This window comes from Amphiura filiformis, chromosome 1 (genome assembly GCF_039555335.1).
Source record: "Amphiura filiformis chromosome 1, Afil_fr2py, whole genome shotgun sequence".
Taxonomy (NCBI): Eukaryota; Metazoa; Echinodermata; class Ophiuroidea; order Amphilepidida; family Amphiuridae; genus Amphiura; species Amphiura filiformis.
In genome coordinates this window covers 70,280,747-70,303,382 of record NC_092628.1, presented here as the reverse complement: position 1 = coordinate 70,303,382, position 22,636 = coordinate 70,280,747, and the positions used below count along the sequence as shown (strand labels likewise).

At 37.0% G+C, this 22,636-nt stretch overlaps 1 protein-coding gene across 1 annotated transcript in view; it reads left to right on the top strand.

Moving 5' to 3' along the window:
• Positions 1–19,987, top strand: part of LOC140152287 (uncharacterized) — a 31,324-nt gene extending 11,337 nt beyond the window's left edge. The window contains exons 3-4 of the mRNA XM_072174595.1: positions 14,119–14,297; positions 18,314–19,987. Of these exons, the coding sequence (XP_072030696.1) occupies positions 14,119–14,297; positions 18,314–18,640 (506 nt within the window). The 3' untranslated portion in view covers positions 18,641–19,987. The remainder of the gene's footprint in view (positions 1–14,118; positions 14,298–18,313) is intronic.
• The last annotated feature ends 2,649 nt before the right edge of the window (positions 19,988–22,636 follow it).

Here is a 22,636-nt window from a genome sequence, read left to right as displayed (position 1 = left end):
ATGGACCTCATCCTAGGTAAATAAATAAACAAACAAACAAACAGACAAAATGGTTTTCATAATCATGGAATCCATAGCCCCTATAAATTGAAATTGCAGGCTATCACGGGAGCAAATTTCCAAAATCCACCTCATTTACCAGAATTGGGGATTTGGGCTACCAAATCGCTGGTCAGGCAATCCTGGTTTTCAATGGAAAAGGGACCTGGGTTGACAACAATTGAAATATCGATTATTTGTGCTGGTTGCTCTCGAGGTAAAGTACTAAGTTTGACATTTTCGGAGCATGGAGGGGAAAAGGGTAAAATAAAAACGGAAATTCTGACAAAACTATGATATATAGACCCACACGATGTGCTTTACAGAGGTGAGAAATATCTTTCTTTAGCAAACTATATTAGTTTGAGACGCTAAAAATGAATTCTGCAAAAAGCTCACGGGCGAACTAAAGGCCTATAAAAATCAAAAATATCACACTAAAAGACACAATTTGATGCTTAATTTTAACACCAGGATTTAAAAAAAATGTTCATCCAAGCACTATGTTTTTATTTGACATTACTGAAGAAAAAAAAAAAATTTTGCTTTATATTTGACCGAGAAAATAAATTTCATAGCAAAAAGGTGTATCTCGGAATTGTGCTGATTTTAACATGTATCGATCGACTTTTAGCGCGACTAAGCAGAACAAAAGAATCGGTTGTCCTGCGTTTAGACTGGATATTGTATCTAGGGTTTTGATATTGGCCAATAAAATTGAACGTGTATGGGCCGCAAGACCAAGTATCTCAATTTAACACAAAACTACCTTTCTGCACTATTATCACCGTACGCAATGCCAAGGAATTACCATTACACGCTTGAGTGGTCACGGTACGGTAATCTCACTTAAAGTATTGATTGATCGATATCGATCGATAGCTTCCTATGATTACTGACCGCTATGCCGAAGTCCTCGAGAATACCCCTTGTCGACTAATAGTATTTCAAGCGCCAATGTATTGGATCGATTCCGGTTCAGTGGTTATTTGTGGTCCTCATTACTCATATGGAAGTTTTCTCGTATGAGTATTGAGGATGGCAAACATGGCATTTTCGTTAAAGCCGACTGAGGATTTTGATCACTCAACCTCAAAGCTAGGGATTAAAATCATCGCGTAGCCTTCCGAATCTAAAAGGGGGAACCGCGTCTTATAGCATACAGCAAAGCATGTAATAATTTAGAAATTCAGTAATAGGACGATCTATGATGAGCTCCCAGATTGTAATACTAACAAAACCTGACGAGAAAGAAAAAACTCAATATATGTAATAAATTAATATATCTCCAATGCCGCACTGCAGGATTGCAATGTCAATGGAGATTTAACAAACAAAGAACAATTTTCTTAGAAGTACGTATTCCTATATTACATTAGGCCCCATATGTGTGTTTTTTAAAAATCAAAATGCCTCTGAAGCATACGAATTATCTATCACAATACTTGATTCTATTGTATAATTAGTACACGCATCGTCTAATTTATTGTGGGGTAGCACTTGGCTGTCAATCTACCTCATTTTAGATATAAATATCTCTTGGATTTATTTTTAGGTCAAAACAATGCTTGTTCCTCAAGGGATTAATATTGCAGTATTCACATATCAATTTGGGTGTAGGATCGTGCCGTGGGATCGCTTGCGATGATCATAAAATGTCAGAAACGTGTTAATGGCCTAATGGCGCATCTTGTCTTGGGGAGACAATGCGAACCACAATTATTCCCCTTCATCAAAAAGACAATTTATCACTTTTCGTATCTGAATTGGCTGGCGGAATCTTATTTAATTTTATTTGTCAGCTATAATTTTATTTTGGTTATTCATTGTGTTGTTGTGTCATTGGTCGAAATTGACCAGAACTACGAAAGGTCGTGATTGCATATATTAATCTTTCATATTTAATTGCCTGACCTCGTAGAAATGACAGCAACCTAAATCAATGGTATATATTATATTTGAACATTGATATATTTGAAATATTTGCTCAAGAAGGAGTAATATATTTTAATTTTATGACCTCTGAAGGCTTCTTCATAATCAACACATAGGCACACACACCCAATGATTATCAAGCCATGCACATTTTATAACACAATGCGCTTACAAATGTTACGTTTATTATTGAAAATCATGTATAAAATATTATTTCTCCTGCGAAGTAAATGAAAGGGAATAATATGTATAGGGTTTGTACATTTGGAACGGTTTCGATTCGACTGTTCTTCGAATGCGCCATGGCTGACATAGACCTATTTGATTTCCACAAACTTGCTTTTAGACCTTTACGCATCCACATGACGGTGTTTTGATGTTGTTGTTGTAATTTTCGCAGTTCGGAGTTTGTTACTTGAAAGGGTGCGCAGATTGCCGCAGAAACATAGCTAGGCATCACCTGAATGTACCTTTAAACTGTGCTTATTAGATGTAATTGAGAATTCGTAAAGAAATCAAAATACTTGTTTGGCATATTGTCAGATTTGGGTAGCGTACTTACTTCACTCTAAACATTTTAAAGACGTGTTTTTATAACGACAGTTTAAAGTCATTGAGCCTGATGAACGTCATCTGTTGCAGCAAACTGATTCAATGTGTTTCTATTCGCTCGGTTCACTTCTTCAAGGTGTGATTAGGAATTCTACTGAGAGGTTGTTTTTCTTCGTTAGGTGTCGATTGTCTGATGATATCGTAGACGATGATGATGATGAGATGGACGAGACTGACTGTATATTCCAAACTATTCATGTAACCTTTGACCTTAACTCGCTACGCATCATACCTAACCCTCAGCTCGTGAATGATGCCAGGGAATGATGACACGCAGACACATTGACTCAGAGGCAACATGCTTTAAAAACAAAGTGAAAAGATGGTCCGTTTATGAAAAAACAAGCCGTCTTCTTATTACCGTTTTCAATGTTGGTTTGTTCGTATTAAGTCCGATTTCAAATGTCCCCACAAATTGTATAGATCGCGCATCAACCAACTCCATCAAAGCACATCCCATATTTAGGCTACAAGTAATAATTATGTGATTGAGCTCATCAAATGCTAAAACAGTGCGTTCAGTGCTGAGATCGTGATCATTTATGGGGATATTTGTAATCAGTGTATGGCAAATCTTGAATCATCTGCTGGATGAGTGGGAACAAAACAGTGTTGCTCATTTAATTAGGTCAAAGATAGTGAGAATGCAATCATTATGTCTCGTCACTTTAAAAATATTCGATGACATAAATTGGGACATGCCTTGATCATGCCTCTACGATGCTACATCGTACATGGACTACCATTTGAATAACAAACATGTCTGTTGGTTGATCCGGGCCTTTCTTGACGCGCTGATATTTTAGTAAGATGCTTGAAGCAAATACGCGTAAAACATTAAGAGTAAATCAGACATCTTATCTTTCGGCACTTCCCTGCAACGTAATCAAATAGTAAAGTGATATGATAAGCAGCACACCTCAAGCTTAAACCTCATGTTATGATATGTTCATTTATGCTATCCTCTATCCTGGTTAGACCAATATGGCGGCCAGGATGGTTTGGCTGTGAGGCCCATATGCACGATGTTTAATATATGAAAACGTTAATAACCATGTTGGTGTATCACTGCGAATTATTCGCTTATTGTGCATAACATCTGGACACTTAGCATCATAATGAGTACTTTTGAAACAAAATACGAGGAAGATTTATAGACAAACTGCATTCACGAATACAACATGTTTCTTATTAAACACATTGCATAAGGCGGGGTTATTAATTTGGTTAACAATTTCATTTTTCTTCAAAAGGTACATTTGAAGAAGATAAGCGTTACCTAAGACAACCATGTCAAGTTGAAATGACAAACGAATCATGTAATATATTACTGCCCTGAGGCGGGCCATAATTCTGAGCTAGTTGGTGATGGTTCAGCGAGGATGAAAAGTTCCCACATTTCAAAGAAGAAGTTATGATTCGTCTGCAGACCCAAATCAATTGAATACTGTGGCTGTATGAGGTAATTGAGGTTATAAATTACCCTAATATGAACGGTTTAAAAAAATCTGTACATGGGACTACTGAATCAATTGACAGTATAATAAAGGCAAAATTAAAGAGACTAGTTTGCGTGTGACGTCAGGCCAGAGGCGCGGCGTGATTGGTTGACCTGCGCAGTACGGCATTTTAACGGTCTGGTTGACATGTAAACGTCATACGCAAATTGGACTCTTTTTATTCAGTCATGAAATATGCCTACCAATATGAATGAATACCAAAGTGGAACTTTGAATTTATTGATAAACAAATTGGACGGCAATTGGCACCACTCGTCCATTGTCTGTTTGGTGCAGTTTTTGTCGTCTACTGTTGCTGGAATTATACTGACATCTTCCCATGCAGGCTACCACATTTTGGCATAGATGTTTGCTATTGACCTCTCTCTTGACATACCTTCGTCGTACCTTCCCAGTCACGTCTGTATACTGCGCGCCTGTACTCTTGATATGCGTGTTTCTTCAGACCATCAGATTTGGGCCATTTAGTGCCCTTTCTCCTCGATAAGACGATATTCGTGTGTCATCCAGACTATTGCCACGTTTGGGATAGTTTTTTGTCTCGTTTGGGATGTTGTGTTTGATTGTCTGCAGCTCTACATAGCATGACCGTATAATCCCATTTTAGATGACGTTTCGTCACATGCCATGCCATTAATCGCCTCCGAATAGTGGTTTGCCCTTCATCATGTTTATAGTCACACAACACTTATCGATACTTATCACTAGATTTAGGCAATCAAGATTGTCACCCAGAAGTCACATTGAGGTCATAGGTTTTGTAGATCCGGATTTACTCCCAGACGAGAGAACGGATAGTTTGGCTCCAGCTTAAATACCTTGGTTAAATAAGAGGTCACACCTTGAACCTGTAGGCTTAAATATTTTAAAACATCAAATATTTTAAAACATCAATTATATTTTCCATTAATACTGTTGAAATACGACCGGCTTATGATTCAATACTATTTATTTACGCATCGTACAGTAAACGCGTCAACGTGTGTAATTAATAGCTTACTAGTAACGTACACCAGTCGTGTATCTCGCGCAGTGCCGCAAGACGCGTACGTAAGATAGGGATGACGTAAGTGCGAGTTGGCATAAGAGTAAGTTTGTCACAGGACTTTCCTTTTCTCGACTAAATCTCGAGCCAGTGACGTCAGCTTGTTGCAGTAAACAAAATGTGTGGGAAGATGCCGTAATAGCACGCACGGCAAATGGGTGCGTCAGAGCTTTGACGTCATAGATTCGCCGTGGAATCAAAAGATATTTCTCGCGCAAGAAAATTCATGATACAAAATCATACAGACCATGCAGGCAGCAGACAACCAGACACGGCATCTTTATAGAATTATGGAATTGAAGGTGTTGACAATCATACGGCCCACATTACATTCTTTTGAAAGTACAGTACAGACGATGCTAAAGTTTGAATGTAAAAGCCTTGACAAAAGTATGAACAAGGGTTCCGAAAATCTGTCATCGAAGATTACGGTTTCGACTAGTATTCCCCGCGTACGGGGCAACATAAGACCTTAGGGACGCACCATTAGATATTATCGGGGGGGCTAGGGAGTTTTTTGAAAAAAAAAGTTTTGCCTCACTGATGAGTAAAAAAAAAATTTTGCCTCACTGATGAGTAAAAAAAAAAAATTTTGCCTCATTGATGAGCAAAAAAAAAAAATTTCCCTTACCCAGCTCTGTATAAAGGTATACATTAAAATTGAAAAAAAACAACTTCGCCGCCGAAGGCGGCGAAAAAAAAATTTTTGCCTCCAAAGCCAGCGAAAAAAAAAAAATTTTGCCGCCTTCGGCGGCCAAAAAAAAAATTTCTGCCTGACCCAAACTCCCTAGCCCCCCCGATAATATCTAATGGTGCGTCCCTTATGTAGCCTACAGGGGTATCTCAGCAACGCACCTTTTTTCATGGCGGGATTTTCGCAATATAAAATCGTGCGTTGAGGGACTTGGGTTGATGCCCGATTCATACATATTATTTTGTTGTGGGGGCTAAAATGGTTGGGTGCTTGTGGTTTCTAGTTTATCAAGGTATAAAACTTTTGTATCCGTGGCAGATGCTCAGTAATTTTGGTTGTCACGCAATTCGCTATGAATTGAACAAGACGAAAATACATAATGACCATATATCTGGCCAAACAATATGTAACATTAATGCTCTGATACCACTCAACCTTCAATCAAACCTCTAGCATTGTCTAGTACCAAATATAGCAGTCGGTCTTGACTGTGCATTTTGGTTGAGTCTGGTCCCATTAGGACACAAGCATGTGGCCGCACGGAGCGACAGTGTAAACAAACAAAAGACAAACAAACCATCTTGTAGAAACTATTCTTTGCTCAGTCAGTGTGAATTTGATAACCATACTTTCATTCAAAAGATGGATCAGAAAAGTGCCTACCGCGCCGTGCTTGGTGCACTGGCGACGCAAAATCAATCGCTTAGTGGCGCTACCATGCGACTATAAACCCGAATCAAATCAAAATACTCATTTTAAAGTAATAAACCCTGGTAGTGTTTCATGTCATCATAATATCGGGTTTATAGTTTTATTTAGGTCAAGGTTATGACAGATTTAGATTTTTCCCACACTGGACCTCGCAAGACCGAAAATACCCTTGTATTGCAGGGTTGCGTCGCGTCCTTGCTTGATGTCGCAGTCACAAATCGGGCTGTTCATGGACTTGACTAAATTCGCATCGCATTGTACAATGAGAAGAAGCTTCAATGTTTTCGCCTCCTATCACAAGAAGTGATACTTGCTGCTGGCACTAGTGGCAGACCGACGCTATACCATAATTGCAAGATTACTTCCTTGGTAATGTCCCAGTGAACATGTTTTAGTGAAACTTCCAGTTGAATTCAGGGTTACATTTCCTTTCGGAAAGTTTAAATAGAACACTCTATGTTGATTTATCACGCGAAATTATCAGTAAGTGTCTTATTTAGGTACAAAATGTTGTTGCTTGTTGGTAATTGAAAACAAGCTCCCAATGTTCTATCGTTGCGTTTTATACTACATGGCTTTCCAAAATCGGATCAGGGTGTCAACGCTAACACCAAAATCAATGTGCGTATTTCATGTGTCTTCAATTTTCATGTGGACTGGAGATGAGGCTTAGCAATACAGTAAAAGGGACATTTATGGACATTAAATTAACAGTCTAACTTCTCTGCAAATTTCTTAAAAGATATCCGTAATCATTATCATCTTAATGTACATAATTATGGTCGCTTTCAAGTTTGCCTCAACATGTCCAACAATGTTCCACCAAAGTAACTTTTGTGAGACTTTGTTGAACTTGTTGAAGGTTTAAAAAAAAAATCTAATTACTTAAACACAAAAATTGATCCGGAATGTGATTTAAATTCTAGGAACCAATCTGGGGTCTTTCATTTTCCGCGTAATAGTGCAATGAACCTTCTGCACTTGCGATATTGAATTATAAACCTGGGTATAGTGTTTCATGTCATCAAAATATCGTGTTTATAGTTTATTTAGGTCAAGGTTATGATCGATCTGGGCATTTCCCACACTGGACCTCGCAGGACCGAAGATACCCTTGTATTGCAGGATTGCGTCCTTGGTAATGTCGCAGTGAACATAACTTCCAGTTGAAGTCAGGGTGACATTTCCTTTCGGAAAGTGTAAATATCATGAATAGTGCACTCTATGTTGATTTATCACGCGAAATTCTCAGTAAGTATCTTCTTTGGTCTATTTATGTTGATGGCATTGACAATAGTTCCCCCCCATATTTTTTTGTAAGATGAAATGCGTACATGGCTTTCCAATTCAAATCAGGCTGGTCTCTATAGGGTGTCAACGCTACACCAAAATCAATGTTCTTATTTCCTGTGTAGGCTAATGATACACTAAACTTGTCCATTCCTCAGTTTTCATGTGCAGTTGAGATTATGCTGATAATAAGTGTCTCAATAATAGAGTAAAAAACATAAAACAAAATAATTATGTATAAATAGGCAGAGGGTAACGGGATTCCAAATCCGGATACATTAAATGGTTAATGTTTAATTAAGCTCATTATGGCAATCCGGGTTTTGATTTAAATTCTAGGAATCAATGTGGGGCTCTTTTTTGTACTATTATCCACGTAATACAACTACACTAAGCCAAAAAAAGAAACTTATAAGTTTTCACAAGATCATATCTTAAAATCCTGTGCATCAAAATGAACCAAAATGACACATAGGATTACTATACTCTAAACACATGTCAGTAACCAGGTAATTGTCCAACTGACACAACAGCAAAATGCACTGACATTAAACAGCTTCCTGGGCAACATTCAAAGCCCAATAATTGGCACCCAGCACAAGAAATCTGTGAGAAGATCCAGATGACAATCTCAACTGCACATGAAAACTAAGGAACGAACAAGTTTAGTGTATCATTTGCCTACACAGGAAATAAGCACATTAATTTTGGTGTAGCGTTGACACCCTATAGAGACCAACCTGATCTGAATTGGAAAGCCATGTACAAACATGATGTAGTAAACGCATTTCATCTTACAAAAAAATATGGGGGAAAAACTATTGTCAATGCCATATAAAAATAGAGCAAATACTTCTTTTGTAACTTTGGTTCATTTTTGATGCACAGGATTTTAAGATATGACCTTGTGAAAAATTGTAAGTTTCTTTTTTGGCTTAGTGTATATTTTTGTGCACTTAATACGATATGGAAATATGGGATAATTTTTATTGTTTAAACAAAGATACTCACAAGGACAGGGTGTGTGGATATTAAACGTTAGCCTAGATCTTGGACGCCAAGAAAATATAGTTACCGTGGTGAACCCAATGGCGTTACCTCAGGTGTGTCGGCCAAAAGGGTCTGTGACCACTCTGTGGAACATATTCAAACCACGAATCATCTCACACCTAGCCTAGGTGAGGTGCCTACCCTTACTTCAGTATCATGATAAAATAGTTTATAGTAAGAAACATCAGCTTGATGTGTTTGATAAGGAGAGTCTGCCTTACAGTCCGTCTCCATGGCGCATGGCATACACCAACCTCTTCTCCCTGGGCAAGTTTCCATCCGACCGTAACAGTTTGTTGATGCTATCAGTTAAAAATTAGTCATTTAAAATCGATTACAATTACTTCCTTGTCTGCAGAGTAATTTGAACTGAACTTAACTGTCAGGTCTATCGACCTATGACATGGGGAAAAAGTACCGGTATTTTGGTATGGAATGATGGTCTAAATAGGTATGTTTGCCTATAATTGCTCTTTAAAATAATTCTGTTTGTTGTGGTAATGTAGAATAGATATAAAGGGTGTTCTCGGCATAAAAACAAACAAACAAACAAACAAACAAAAACAATTTAAATCGACGGTTCGGCTACACCTCGCTCACTAAAGTAAGATTTTGCATGAGATACACTTAATACATGGCATTGATATTTTCCTGCCCAGAAACGGATGGGTTGTATAAAAATAGTATGTATATTTTGCAGCAGAATAATCATTGTTTCTAATCTTGCTTTAATATGATATCTATACATAAAAAGAACGGTAGCTATTAGTTTTACAAGTAGGAAATAATTTGTTTTGCTATCTAACTTGAATTATTGTCCTTGGACTCGGATGATCGATTTGCGGAAATATTGGAAGTCATTGACGCCATGACTTATTCATGCTCAACAAATAGTCACGGAAAGACAATGATGCAAATTTGAAGCTATTGGTATAGTCAGTTGTTTGTGGCTTTTGAAAGCTGTCGCAATAACAATGCACGTTCTATCTTAGTAAACTGAAAGTATAACTTTTATAGGTATTAATTTAAATGTAATTCACTAGTTCGTCAGTACCATAAATGAGATGATGAATATGCATTATCTTCAATGTAATGGATGGGTGGACCCACCGCCAGATGCATATTACAATGGAGACAATGATAGATATTTCATGTTACGTAATGTCAGGTGTAGCGTTGAGGAGGACGTTCGGAGGAATGTCGATGATGTAAATGATTCGGTTCCTTGTGTTGCATTGGATTTGCGTAAGTAGATATTATTATGATGAGATAAATTGGCTCATTGATTTTGATGCTAGTATAACACAGAATTTTATTTTTAATACCTATAGGATGTATTTTATTTCTTGTCGGATTCACTGAAATTCACTCAAACGACTCTGGTGTTTCTCTGCAAAGTACTGACTGATCTTTGCTTTCAATAGCTTTAAAAATAAAACCGCGCAGTTTGAAACTTACATGTCTTTTGGCGAGAACAAATAATTGTGCATGAATGAGCGAACCATTTGAAGAAAACAGGTCACCTCCTTGAGGATCACAGTCCTTGTCAAAGGTCCATATTTGGTGAGCTTGTAGAGTGATGTCGTCCCAAATCGGTCTAGGATATTTCATGAAATCATCAATAGACCAACGTCTACAATAGCACCCAGGAGTGCATTTATTTTGTGACTTTCTCAGCGATCCGTTCAAGTGGGGTTAACTATTAAAGGAACTAAAGAACTTGAACCTATATCTCTAGGTTTCTTGCATGTGTGGTACCATTAGAAAATAGGCAGAATAGACAATATATCAAAGATCCTGAAAATAAAGGATCTTTGACAAATATTTATGTGAACTTTCAGGTCATTGTTTTATGTTTAATACTCCCGTATAAGTTTCGTTTTCTGACATAGAATACCCTAATTTAATAGATCGGTGCAGTGCGTAATCAGTAATCACGCAATTAACAACGATTGCATGATTGTACCTCGCGCGCGACATTCGTAAGAATTTGGACCTTAAAAAAACAAACAAATGTTTTCATCAATATTCTGTAGACTGATAAATACTATCCCTGACTTACCATGCTTACCAGCACATATAGTAAAATATGTCACGGACAAATTATTACATAGGCCCTACCCAGAATTCTTTTTTTAAATTTGGAAACAAACGTATTGCTTCCCATAAAATTACTTCAACCTTTTCCCAATGTCTGGATTTGAAAATTGATTTATTTGCTCCGCAACTCAATTCCATTCAAAAAAATAATGAAAACTTGATTTGAAAATTGATTTACATTTGCTCGACAACTTTATGTTGAAAACAATAATGAAACTCTCTGTTTGTTTTCTCTCTGATTGAAAAAGGGCTTAGATTTCCTTTTCGGAAAGTACAGGTATTTATTGGCATAATTGTTATAATTCCTTGATACCTACCGGATATGAGAGCAAATCCAGCACTCAGATCAGATGGCTGAGCATTGATCCAAACGTTCTTAGATAAGATTGTATAGATTGGGTGGGTTTATGTTCTTTTTCACCTCCAAAGGGCATCTTTAACCACGACCTCATATCCTGGTGGAAAAGAGGGAACAACTGGAGTATTGAGCGATGTAATTAACTGGATATTGCCATAGAGTGTATTTTGTATGTGATTTGAACTCGTATTGCCTGCCCTCTTTTCGTGAAAGAAATGTAGAAGGTAGAAGGGGAAAGATTTATTTTTCAATCTTCTATTAGTGTTGGTATTCAACAATTGGTATTAGCAAACTTATTAGGTGTAGTAATGCCCATTACCAAAGTTGGCTTACGGTGGGTTTCCACATGTGAATTTGCTATCTACAATTTACTTTGGAGGATAATTAAACACATCTTATTAAAATACTATCTGTGAGAAGGCGAACGTTCTGATAGCCTAATATCAAATGTGATCAGGATTCAGACAATGATTATGAAGGTGAAAACAACGTGTGAAAATCGGACAGGCTGCTTTGAGCTCATAATATATGCAGCCAGTATTAATTGATACATATGTAGTTCTACACATGAAACATCACATGAGCATAGTATTGAAATTTGTATTGCGTATAGTATTTGATATTTTGAGGTCTGCAAGATACTTATGTATATAGACATACACTGCAGATGTTGTTTATGAGCATGAAAAAGCTGTATGTAATAATATCATTGCGATACATACTTACATTGAAGCATTGTCAAAACTATTCATCATCTAAATTCTAATGTTTCAAAAATATAAATACAACCCTTACATCCAGCACACATTCTCGAACTCTTCATGTTGAAATGAATATTGAACGCTACGTGGGGAGATTTACTGAAAGTACTTTGGCCACAGAAATGAACAACTTCCGTTGGGCTGCAGCAGCTAGCAAAGCCGAGTCTTCTAACGTTATGAATCTTTCCAATTATGATATGATTTCATAACCAGATGTTGATGACGAGCACGTGTTCCGCAAACTCCACGAGATGGAGAAAGTCATTTAAAAGGTCCCAGCAAGCTAATGCCGTTAATTTTCATACGTAGCGATGACAACAAATTTGACAAGTTGAGCTTTTGTTTTCGTCCACACTGTTACATGTACGCTTTTATTTTTCGGCTATGTTAATAGGGGTTTAGTTTGCCAATATGGAAAACTGGGAAATAAAATGAGATACTTAAGCTTATAATGAAATCCGTACATATTGATTTGAAAATGTACCTTATTCTTGGTTAAGTTTTAGTAAACTTGTCAACACAATGGATGTGAATGTTGGTGTGTTATATCAAGTTATATATATATTGATTTTTATACCATTTATACCAGTCTACTGCAAATGAAATTCAGGAAACACCGAAGAAGTGTCAATTGGCAGGGGATGAATTAGCAATAGGGCGTTTTTCATAATTCCCATTTTCATAATTCTCATACTGATCATTTCTAGAAATGGTCTGTGTTAAGTATTATTTAATTGTATAAAATAACGTATTTCATTTATTCATTTAACCATGACTTGTTCGTTGGCCCTGTGCTTGTTTGTTCTACCCAGTTTTTTTAAAGCTTTCTCTTGCCATGCTTTCACGAACGCACGTTATTTCGGCAACGTGAAACCCTTCAACGACAGTCAATGTGCGAATTCTCGGCATACTCAAGAGCATTGGAAACCCTGCCATTTCCCCTCCAATCTGGCAGTGCTGCCTCTCTGGCGCTTACAACTCGACATCTAGCCACCTTGGACTTGAGCAAGTGATGAGTTGTTGAGTAGGAGAGAAAAGTAACAATCTAAACATCGAAGTAAATTGAGACAGAACAAATAGCCGATCGGCAAAATGAAATTCGGCACCTATAACTACCATCGCCGCAAGTCAGGGTGAAGATTACGCTTCTCCCTCGATAATTTCTGACATGTTTGGAGAGCACTATGTAGTAAATGTCTACGTATCATATAGTGATAGGCTTAGGGCAACATGAACCCTTAAACTAAGAATGTTTATTGTACATTTTATGTACTTTGTTTGAACATGCTGTAATATTTCATAGATTGAGGTATGATTAATGTTTTTGCGCTCGTTCAGTTTTTAACGGCAGTCGGCAGATGTCGGCTCAGTTACGCTTAACGCCCTTACAAACAAAGAACAAAATACAGGTATTGTTAACTTCAATTTCACCATGAGGTATGTTGCTTATTGGTACCTCATTCGAATGTCATGTTACCAATTTCAAATTATTGTCAAATCAATAACAATGATGTTCTCACAGAAAGTGAAGCCAAAATCTGCAGACGATATTCGCATACAGGAGGTTAAGTTCATGCGGAAATGTTTTATTTGGTGCACACATGCACACCGAGTGTGCTGGTAGTTCTCTTGAGAAAATTTAGAATGCAGTTAACTTGACACTATTACCCTTGAACTTGCCTTACTGAAAGACGTTGACCAGAGTCAAAGAGTACTCGAAATCCAGGGTAGCAAAGTTGTCAGCATAGAAAAGCACTTTTACAAACAACTATTATTTACGGGTTCACAGCATAATAATAAATATCAATTAATACCCTCTATTAACTTTATTTTAATCTCCCTTTGCTTTTTCAGTGGCATCGTCCTTCGACAGCTGATAATTTGATCATGGACACAAAATAACGTCCACGCGATTGAAAATATGTTGATTTATATTTGTGTATTAATTAAACCACCTAACGTTCTAGTTGATGAATAACGTATTTCTCGCTTTCTAATTTCAGGGAACAATAATAATGACCAGACATTTAAACTCGACCTCAACGCCAAACCTCGTAAAGAGCGGACGGCATTCACGAAGGAACAAATCCGCGAACTGGAAAATGAGTTTGCACATCACAACTACCTAACGAGACTGAGACGATACGAGATTGCAGTCACATTAAATCTTACAGAAAGACAGGTAAATGTGATTTATGTTATGTCAAATTGTAAAAGGACCTAGAATCGATCCTTGCGGGACCCCGAGGCAGGATAAATGCAATGCTTAGCAGAACACGCAATACCTTTACTTATACTTTACCTATGCATTCGCATAGCGGTGCATAAAAAACAATAGCGCTCAAAAATACTGTTAAAGGTTGCCCCGCAGGGCTACAAAGAAAACTTTGGCGCTCAAAAAAAATAGCGATCAAGCTTAAACTATGAATTAGCCCCCCGATAGAGGGCAGGGCCTGAATAATGACGGAAATTAACAGGTAAAAATGAAATGGGCGACAGGCTGTTCCTAAAAATAAACGGGCTACCAATAACTTCAGGTTACCTTGCTTTCTTGCCCTGCGGGGCCATTATAAATTGGAACTCGATTCTAAGTTGCCAGTCCTCACTATGGGAGTTGCCGGCCTTGCGGCCCTGATGTCTTTTGTTGATACTGGGCCCCAGCTCGTCAAGGCTTAATAAACATCAAGAAAGCAATAGTAAACTTAATGTAACAATTACGTTGACCAACAGATGGCGTCAATATAGTTATCCTAAAGTGATCTATATAGTCAGTAATACAAAACTCATGTTTACCCATTGTGTCAATACTCTGCCAACACAATGAAAGAGATATTTAAAGAAATTTCAAAACATTGAAAATAAACAGTACATTTATATGTATCATGCTAGCTAATTGTGGGAGATTGCTTCACAGATTGCGTGTTGCTTAGTTTTTATTTAGAAGTTAATAATTATTGTGTGCTCATTTTTTTGGAAAATGCACTTAGGCTAGAGTGTGCATTTTGGTTATTAACGATAATAATAATATTGCTCATTTAGTAACAATGTTTATCCGGGTGCTTGTTGTTTCGTTTTTCCTATCACAAATTCTTCTTGGTTTACAAAATTTACTTTTGTCATTATTGTTGAAACTTGCATTATAGTCTACATTGTAATTGTGCAAATGTACCCTTATTTGGTATATATTGAGTTTTGAATGTGTTCTTTACTCTTTATTTTTAATTAGATTAGGTTTTTGTGAATTTGTCTTTTACGTATTGCACTTAGGCGAGTAGAACGTTTACATGTAGCCAATGCTTACAGATATCTCTTTATGATATGCCGTTCGCGGATGAGACAAAAACCACCGAAGGCGCCGTGGTGTTGGGCCGACTTATTCACCGCTAATATCTCGCGGGACTCACTAGCGTTGATTAGGCACTTTACCTAAGGTCTGTTGTTCAATTATTGTGGCATTAGAAGAGCAATTGTAAATAGTTCATTCGCCCTTCAGCGGTTTCAGTGGTGATATACGAAAAAAGAGATGCCGAAAAACAAAAATTCTACGATTAATTTGTGCCACCATGAAGCCCGTTCGTTTGTTTGTTTCAACTAGCATCAGACCAAGGAATCCTCTATCTGGGATCTTGTCTGGTGCACTAAAATATGTGCACATTGATGATTCAAACACTATCAATTTAAAGGCCATTAAGAATTGCCATGTAGATAAAATAGTAGAACAAAAGCCGAATAGGGAAATGATATAGACCTTGAAGTCTGGAGGTAAAATATGCGGAGGAAAAAAGTGCTCATTAAGCTTCGTCCAATCAAGCTTCTAGTATTCCTGAGGTACCGGTAACGTCGCATTTTGTTAACTGTGGATGCTATTGTTTACTGTGGGCGCTATTGTTGACTGTGTCGGAAGGACAAAACAATGGGACCATAAATGATGATGACTCTTCTTTCTCTCTTTCTCTCTTTCTCTCTCGGGTTCTCGCACGTGAATGTACATAAAATTTTATTTTCAAATTTTTCTTTGTATAAAAAGTAATCAGTGTTCCACGTGATGCTGGTAATTTGCTATTTGACCGTCGGACTCGCGTGCACCACACATCCTGCCAAGGGCGATCCCAATTAAGATCTACGTCCTTTCTGAAATGATTACACCATATATGGGATGGGGGTCAATCATTGTTCAATAGAATAGATTAAGAGAGAGAGACCCCTTCACCACCCATGAGTGATCCTTCGATTGACGCCAGTTGGTCAATGCGCTAAAATATGAATGGAGCAGATGTATCTTGTTATTTTCCCCATCTCGTGACCCCTTCCCCTTAAAACATATCACTCATCACTAAGTGTCAACACTTATTATCACGTTCATAACTCACTGGTAATCATCATAATGTTATTTACAGTGCCCGTCTTTTCTGTGAACATGAACGCACTGCTCCACATGGTATGATGAATAAGGGTAAATCAGCACCGAAACAGATGCATTCATTTCACTTCGTGTTATAATTATGACAGAATGACAAAATAAACATTAAATTAGAACATCTCAAATTAACATACTTTGAAGTACAAAGTGAGTTTTCATGTGGAAATACTTCTTCACAAAGCTCATAAGAAAAAGTGAAAAGGAAACGGACACGAACTGCAATTACCCGAGTTTCATTTGTTGATGAGGGCACAATTATATTGCATTCTGTCAATTGTTACATCGGATTGATGCTTTGGAAGTTGCAAGTGAGGTTCAACCTTAGTCGAAATTTATAATTGTATAACAAAATAAAATTGCCTTGTAAAATGGATCCAAACCATTATTCCACACCCCTGATTATTCTTTTCCCGGTCTTTTCCCATGATCATGATGATGATCATCTGGCAGTCAACATCTCAGTCACACAACTCAGACAATGCAGTCTGCATTATCGGAGTAGTGTGACATAAACCGTCGAAGACAAAATATGCCGAAATCCTTGCTAAATAGTAAATAGTTGAGTATTTCAGATACTACGCCACTCTTTCTTGTCATTGACCCCATGTTTACATTCTGTCAATGAAGCCTACTCCCTCCCTTGATATTCTATAAATCATCATTATTCCATCTACGATTACAGCTCTTACACCTTGTTATAATAATTTGACAACACGGGAAAAATCCCAGATGTTAAATAGTTTGACTCGCTTTACATTACCATGATTACTACGCGTGTTACATTTAACATCATTCATTTTATGTACATTTCATTCTCAAGTTAGGTTTAATAATCATTTGATTTATATACATGGAGACACAACATTAAACAACGGGATTAGAGCAGTTTAATTGAAAGCTCTAAATCTCGAACAAGGTGCGAAAGAAGTCCGGAAATGCGATTTGTAGCTGCAGGATTTGGGCAGAGATTGAGGGGTAAATCGCGGATTAAAAATGGTGCCGTTGGGATCGCGAGAATCTGCTGCAAATTGGAATTCTTTAACACGTGATGACTTTCATTTTGAAAAGGCATATAGTAGTATATGCGTGGAAACTACATTACTTTTTGCTATTTTTTCCTAGCATATGGCCGCCAAGGCACCTCACAACTATTGTTCCTCTTCCATTACGTGGCTTTTAATGGGGATCCTATTATGCAATAATCAACATGTGTGCTTGATAAGCACTATCAATATCCCAAATGAAACGTCCTTTGGCACATGAGTGAATCGAATCATTTTCAGTTATTATTCTGGATGTAAAATGTGCCCACTGCTCAGTAAATTTTGTGATGTGAACAAGCTCACTTGTTTTTTATCCTTTTTTGTAATTGTTTATTCAAAATATTGAAATCGGCTAGATATTTTGGGAGTTAATTAATTTTTGAACGTTTCAAAATTACCAAAAATATGATAGCGCTGTTGTTTTCCACTACTCAAATAGCTCATGCGTTACAGGGAGCTGGGAGAGCAGAGAGCATGTCACCATTACATAATACTTAGTGACGTGGATTAATATTCAGTATGCGCATGGTCTCAGATATTTTGATATTAGTAAGTTTTTACGAAAATATCTCTTTTTTCTTCTTCAAATGAGCAGTGGCAGCATCAGAATATCTCAACCATACATCTGCGGCGAACAAAATGTGTTCTCTGTATACATGTATTTTATAGTAGAGTACTTTAATTGAAATGAACTTGACATTAATTATCGGGGTTTTTTCTGTGTATATTTTGCAGGTTAAAGTTTGGTTTCAAAACCGACGGATGAAATGGAAGCGCTGCAAAGGAGCCCGTGAAAAGGAATTAGCCGAGAAACGTCTTCACGCCATGGAAGCCAAACTTGGCCTTCCACCCGGTAGTTCTAGCGCCCTTACAGCTGGTGGGGCTACAATGCCTGGCAACGTGGTGACCAATGGATCTGATATGAATGGAGGAATGGGTGGAGAATACAGTGATGGTTCCCTTAGCCCACACAGACCTTTGGACTTGCAGAGAACACCTGATGGATATGGAAGCCATGAGAATGACTATAAGGATTATAAAATGATGCAGACTGCTGAATGAGCAGTAACTATAGAAACCAACCGCATAATTGAGGTGTTTTTCAAGTGACCCCTACGAGTGAACATTTACCCTTAACCTTGTGGTGAACATGATGAATTGACTGAATTGAAAACTAAAACAATTAATGTGGAACTTTGAAGTTTTAACATTTCATGAACAGTGTCGCAATAATGTGTATATAGTGTAACATAATTATTGTTAAGGTTATAGTAAGGATACAGTTGAAATATTGTGATATATTCTGTTTTTTTAATCATCATTATGTACATGTATGACTAAAACCTCAGCTTTAAAGAGGAATGTCAGTACTTATTGTTTCCAAATAGTACCGATTTTCTTACCAAAACATGATAAATACTGCATATTTTGTAGAACTCTCATTATTAGCATGTTATCTTACAAAATAACTAATACACATATGCAAAAGATGTGTGAATTGTTTTAAACTGTTGTACTGTTTTAAACTGTTGTACACTAATCTCTGGGGACTGAAACACAAAAGTAATAACATAGGTACTCTTAACACCAAATCAGTGGTGCCCTGACCTATACGCAATGGATTGGCATGATTGAATAACTCATGAAAAGCAAATCACAAAAAAGTAATTACTCCATTTATTACAAGACAATAACTCAAAATCTATGCATCAAATTTTAAAACTGAAATAGCAAAAAGAAATCCATTTTAGTTCTGCATATTTTGATACCTCATCTTTCTGGATAGCTTATAATTTGTAGCCATGGTGACTCCCTGAATGAAAACAGATACGGTATGAGATTCAAAAGTTGCAATAAAAGGTTATGCAAATCTGTGTACCATTACATTCACTACATGACTGGTCAATGAAGACCCGCGGTGACCAGTACAGTGACGACCAGAAGCACTCTAGCAACAAATGCAACTTTTGAATCTCCATCTATTTCATTAAAAGGGTCACCAACTCACCATAGCAACTAGTATTGGACTATTAGTATTAAGACAATTGAGACATCAAAATTTGCAGAACAAAACTGGATTTCTTTTTGCTATTTTAGTTTGAATATTTGATGCATAGATTTTGAGTTATTATCTTGTAATGAAAGGAGCAATTACTTTATGTGATGTATTTAGATTCCATGCAGGATATACCCGATCTCGGGTCAGAACAGTAATTAGTGATTGCCATCTTAGCAGCTACTGAAGATAACAAATGGTATTGATAATTGCTACCTACTGAAGATCACAACTGTGTTGATAATTGCTATCTACTGAAGATGACAAATGTATTGATATTTGATATCTTCAATAGATAGCAATTATCAACTTGAAGCATGGAAGAAACTGATAATTGCGATCTAACAATACTCCATAAACTATTAACGTTATTGTTTCCACTTACTACCCCTACTGCCCTCAAATTCGAGCGCCAGATTTAGACCGTCAAGTTCTTCCGGCAAACAATTTACTTCTAAGCAGTAGTATGAGCAACTTCACTAGAACTTGTTGTTGGGAATATAGAGAAGATTATGGAGACTTGGCGTTGACGTTTTTGTATACTTGAATACCTCTATTACCAATTTCTTAAACTACATCATTGTTTGTAGTTTCTACGTGTAATATAGGCAATAATATAATTATTTTTGTAATTGATAATAACATTTGCTTACCTGTTCAATACTGTGGCAGGATTATACTTAGGACCAAGTAACTTTCAAATTTCCTTACCATACTTCAAGCTACATGCATAAACTGGTGTGGAAAAAACAGTTACAACAAAAAGTTAAACAGGTCACAGATTTTACAGTTAGAGTTCACAAACCTTTCGATAAATTATATCATCGTCAGCGTGTTACACGTCTGTACTTTTCAACAGCATTGTTTTATTATACTGTTGAAGAGTACAGATGTGTAACGCACTGAGGATGATATAATTTATCGAAAGGTTAGTGAACTCTAACTGTAAAATATGTGACCTGTTTAACTTTTTGTTGTAACTTACGAATGTGTACTGTATATCGCATGAGTTCCAGGCCACCATTTTTGGCTTGTACTGCCGTTATAGCTTTAAACCCGTATTGATTCATCAGAGAAATGGACATGATTATTTAATATGTTTAAAAAACACAGAAGCTTGATTTACGATTGCAAAATTCACTTTTAAATGGTTGAAAAACAAGTTCATAAATGTTATTATTGTTTTAGTCTTTACAACCAAGAAAGCAGGTACTTTGTCTACATATCAAACCCATGTGGTGCAAATCATGCCATGCTTTTATATAAGTACTAATTCCAGTACTTTCTTTTCCCAAATCATGAAAGTGATGCTCCCAAATATTGTGAGATAACTTACGGCACATGTAGTACTAAAATTTAATCAAATGTAGTTACGTTAGTTTCTTTGGCATACAAATCGCATTATACTCGTGCTAGCCACGATTCTCGTAGAGGTAGTGATGTAACAGGATTAATGTCCATAGCGATGGGTCAAAAGTATTGTTGAATGTGTTGCCCTGCACTAGACGTGCGCTCTACATCTGCATCGCACCATAGATTATCAAAGAATATGCATAAAGACTTAATTGGATCATAATTCTATAGAAATTTCACATTTTGCTGAGTCCATGTATACGTTTCACTCGCAACTGTACGATTAGTGTCTTTGAAAAGAGCGGTGTTGTATTCAAGCTATGATTGCACACATACACGCGCATGACAGGTGATGAGTGCAGCCTACTTATAGTGCAGGGCAATACATTCAAAAATAGTTTTCACTTATTGCTATGGTAATTAATCCAGTAACATCACTTTTGCTACGGCGAATTAAATAAAAGGCTGTACTGCAGAGGTTTTCACAACTTCTAAATCTACATGTAATTTCGATATTCCGTTTTGGCTTTACGTTGACGTAGCCTATATGGTGATCATTTTTGACAGACTGGTTAGCTAAATATTATTTTGCTTTTCGATATGCTCATATATATTGTGACACTGCTTTGAAAGTCATGTGTACATGTATTATTCACAGAGAAAGAATTTGCGAAGTACCACAAACGCTCGCCCAATTTGATACATGTATAGCAAATGCGATTCTATTGGCCATTCGGTGTATGTGGGGGTGTGTGGGTGCCGAGTCAAATTGGTTTTCAAAAAAGAGGGCCAAAATCGTCAACAAAATCTTCAACAAAATCATTAATCCCCCCCCCCCCTTAAACACTGAAAAAGAGGAGGGAGGGGACGTGTCCCTGGATCCTCCTCTGGAAGAGTCTTTGACAGACACAAGTTTCTAATTACAAACATTATGATTGATTTTGAACATTTTTATCTTTCCAAATTTTGTTATAATTGCAGCAGTGCGCTGTTGTAGCACGAGTATCATGTGTATCAATATTCATGTTGTAGTAGGATTATGCTCTTTTGTACATTGTGTAAGTGTTGTTCTAATGTTTTTAAGATGACTTTTGTAGAACCGGTTTTCTTGCAACGAACGTTGTATTTTCAATAAAACAGAAATGGATTATTCCAAACCTTGTGTTTTTATTTTTATGGTTTAAAGAAATACAATACTATGAATTGTGCAATTTCTTCAGTCGACGGCTTTTACCATGTTTACGGACCACTAAATTGATGATTTAAAACAAATTATGATTCTCACTATAGAGCCGAGGAAAATTCTAACCCATGGAATGGGTATATTCCTAACTGTGCGTCCAATGTACAAATCCTACATACACTACACCAGAAGCTACCAGATTCCTACTGCTACCGTCCCCAGAGGTACACTGCTGCCCAGCTACTTTGTGGCTACTCCTAGAGTACCAGAGCAGTGCCAATCCAGTACCAGTGTGTAAACTGTACATGTGTACATGTGATTCCAATGTGTGTACTCACATAGGCACTCAACAGTACCAATGAAGCATCTGGGGAAGCAGCAAATCTGGAGTGTACATTTGCTGTTCTACACTTTCATCATGTTAATGGATCCTAACGAGGCATCTGATTATGATACTGATCTGAAT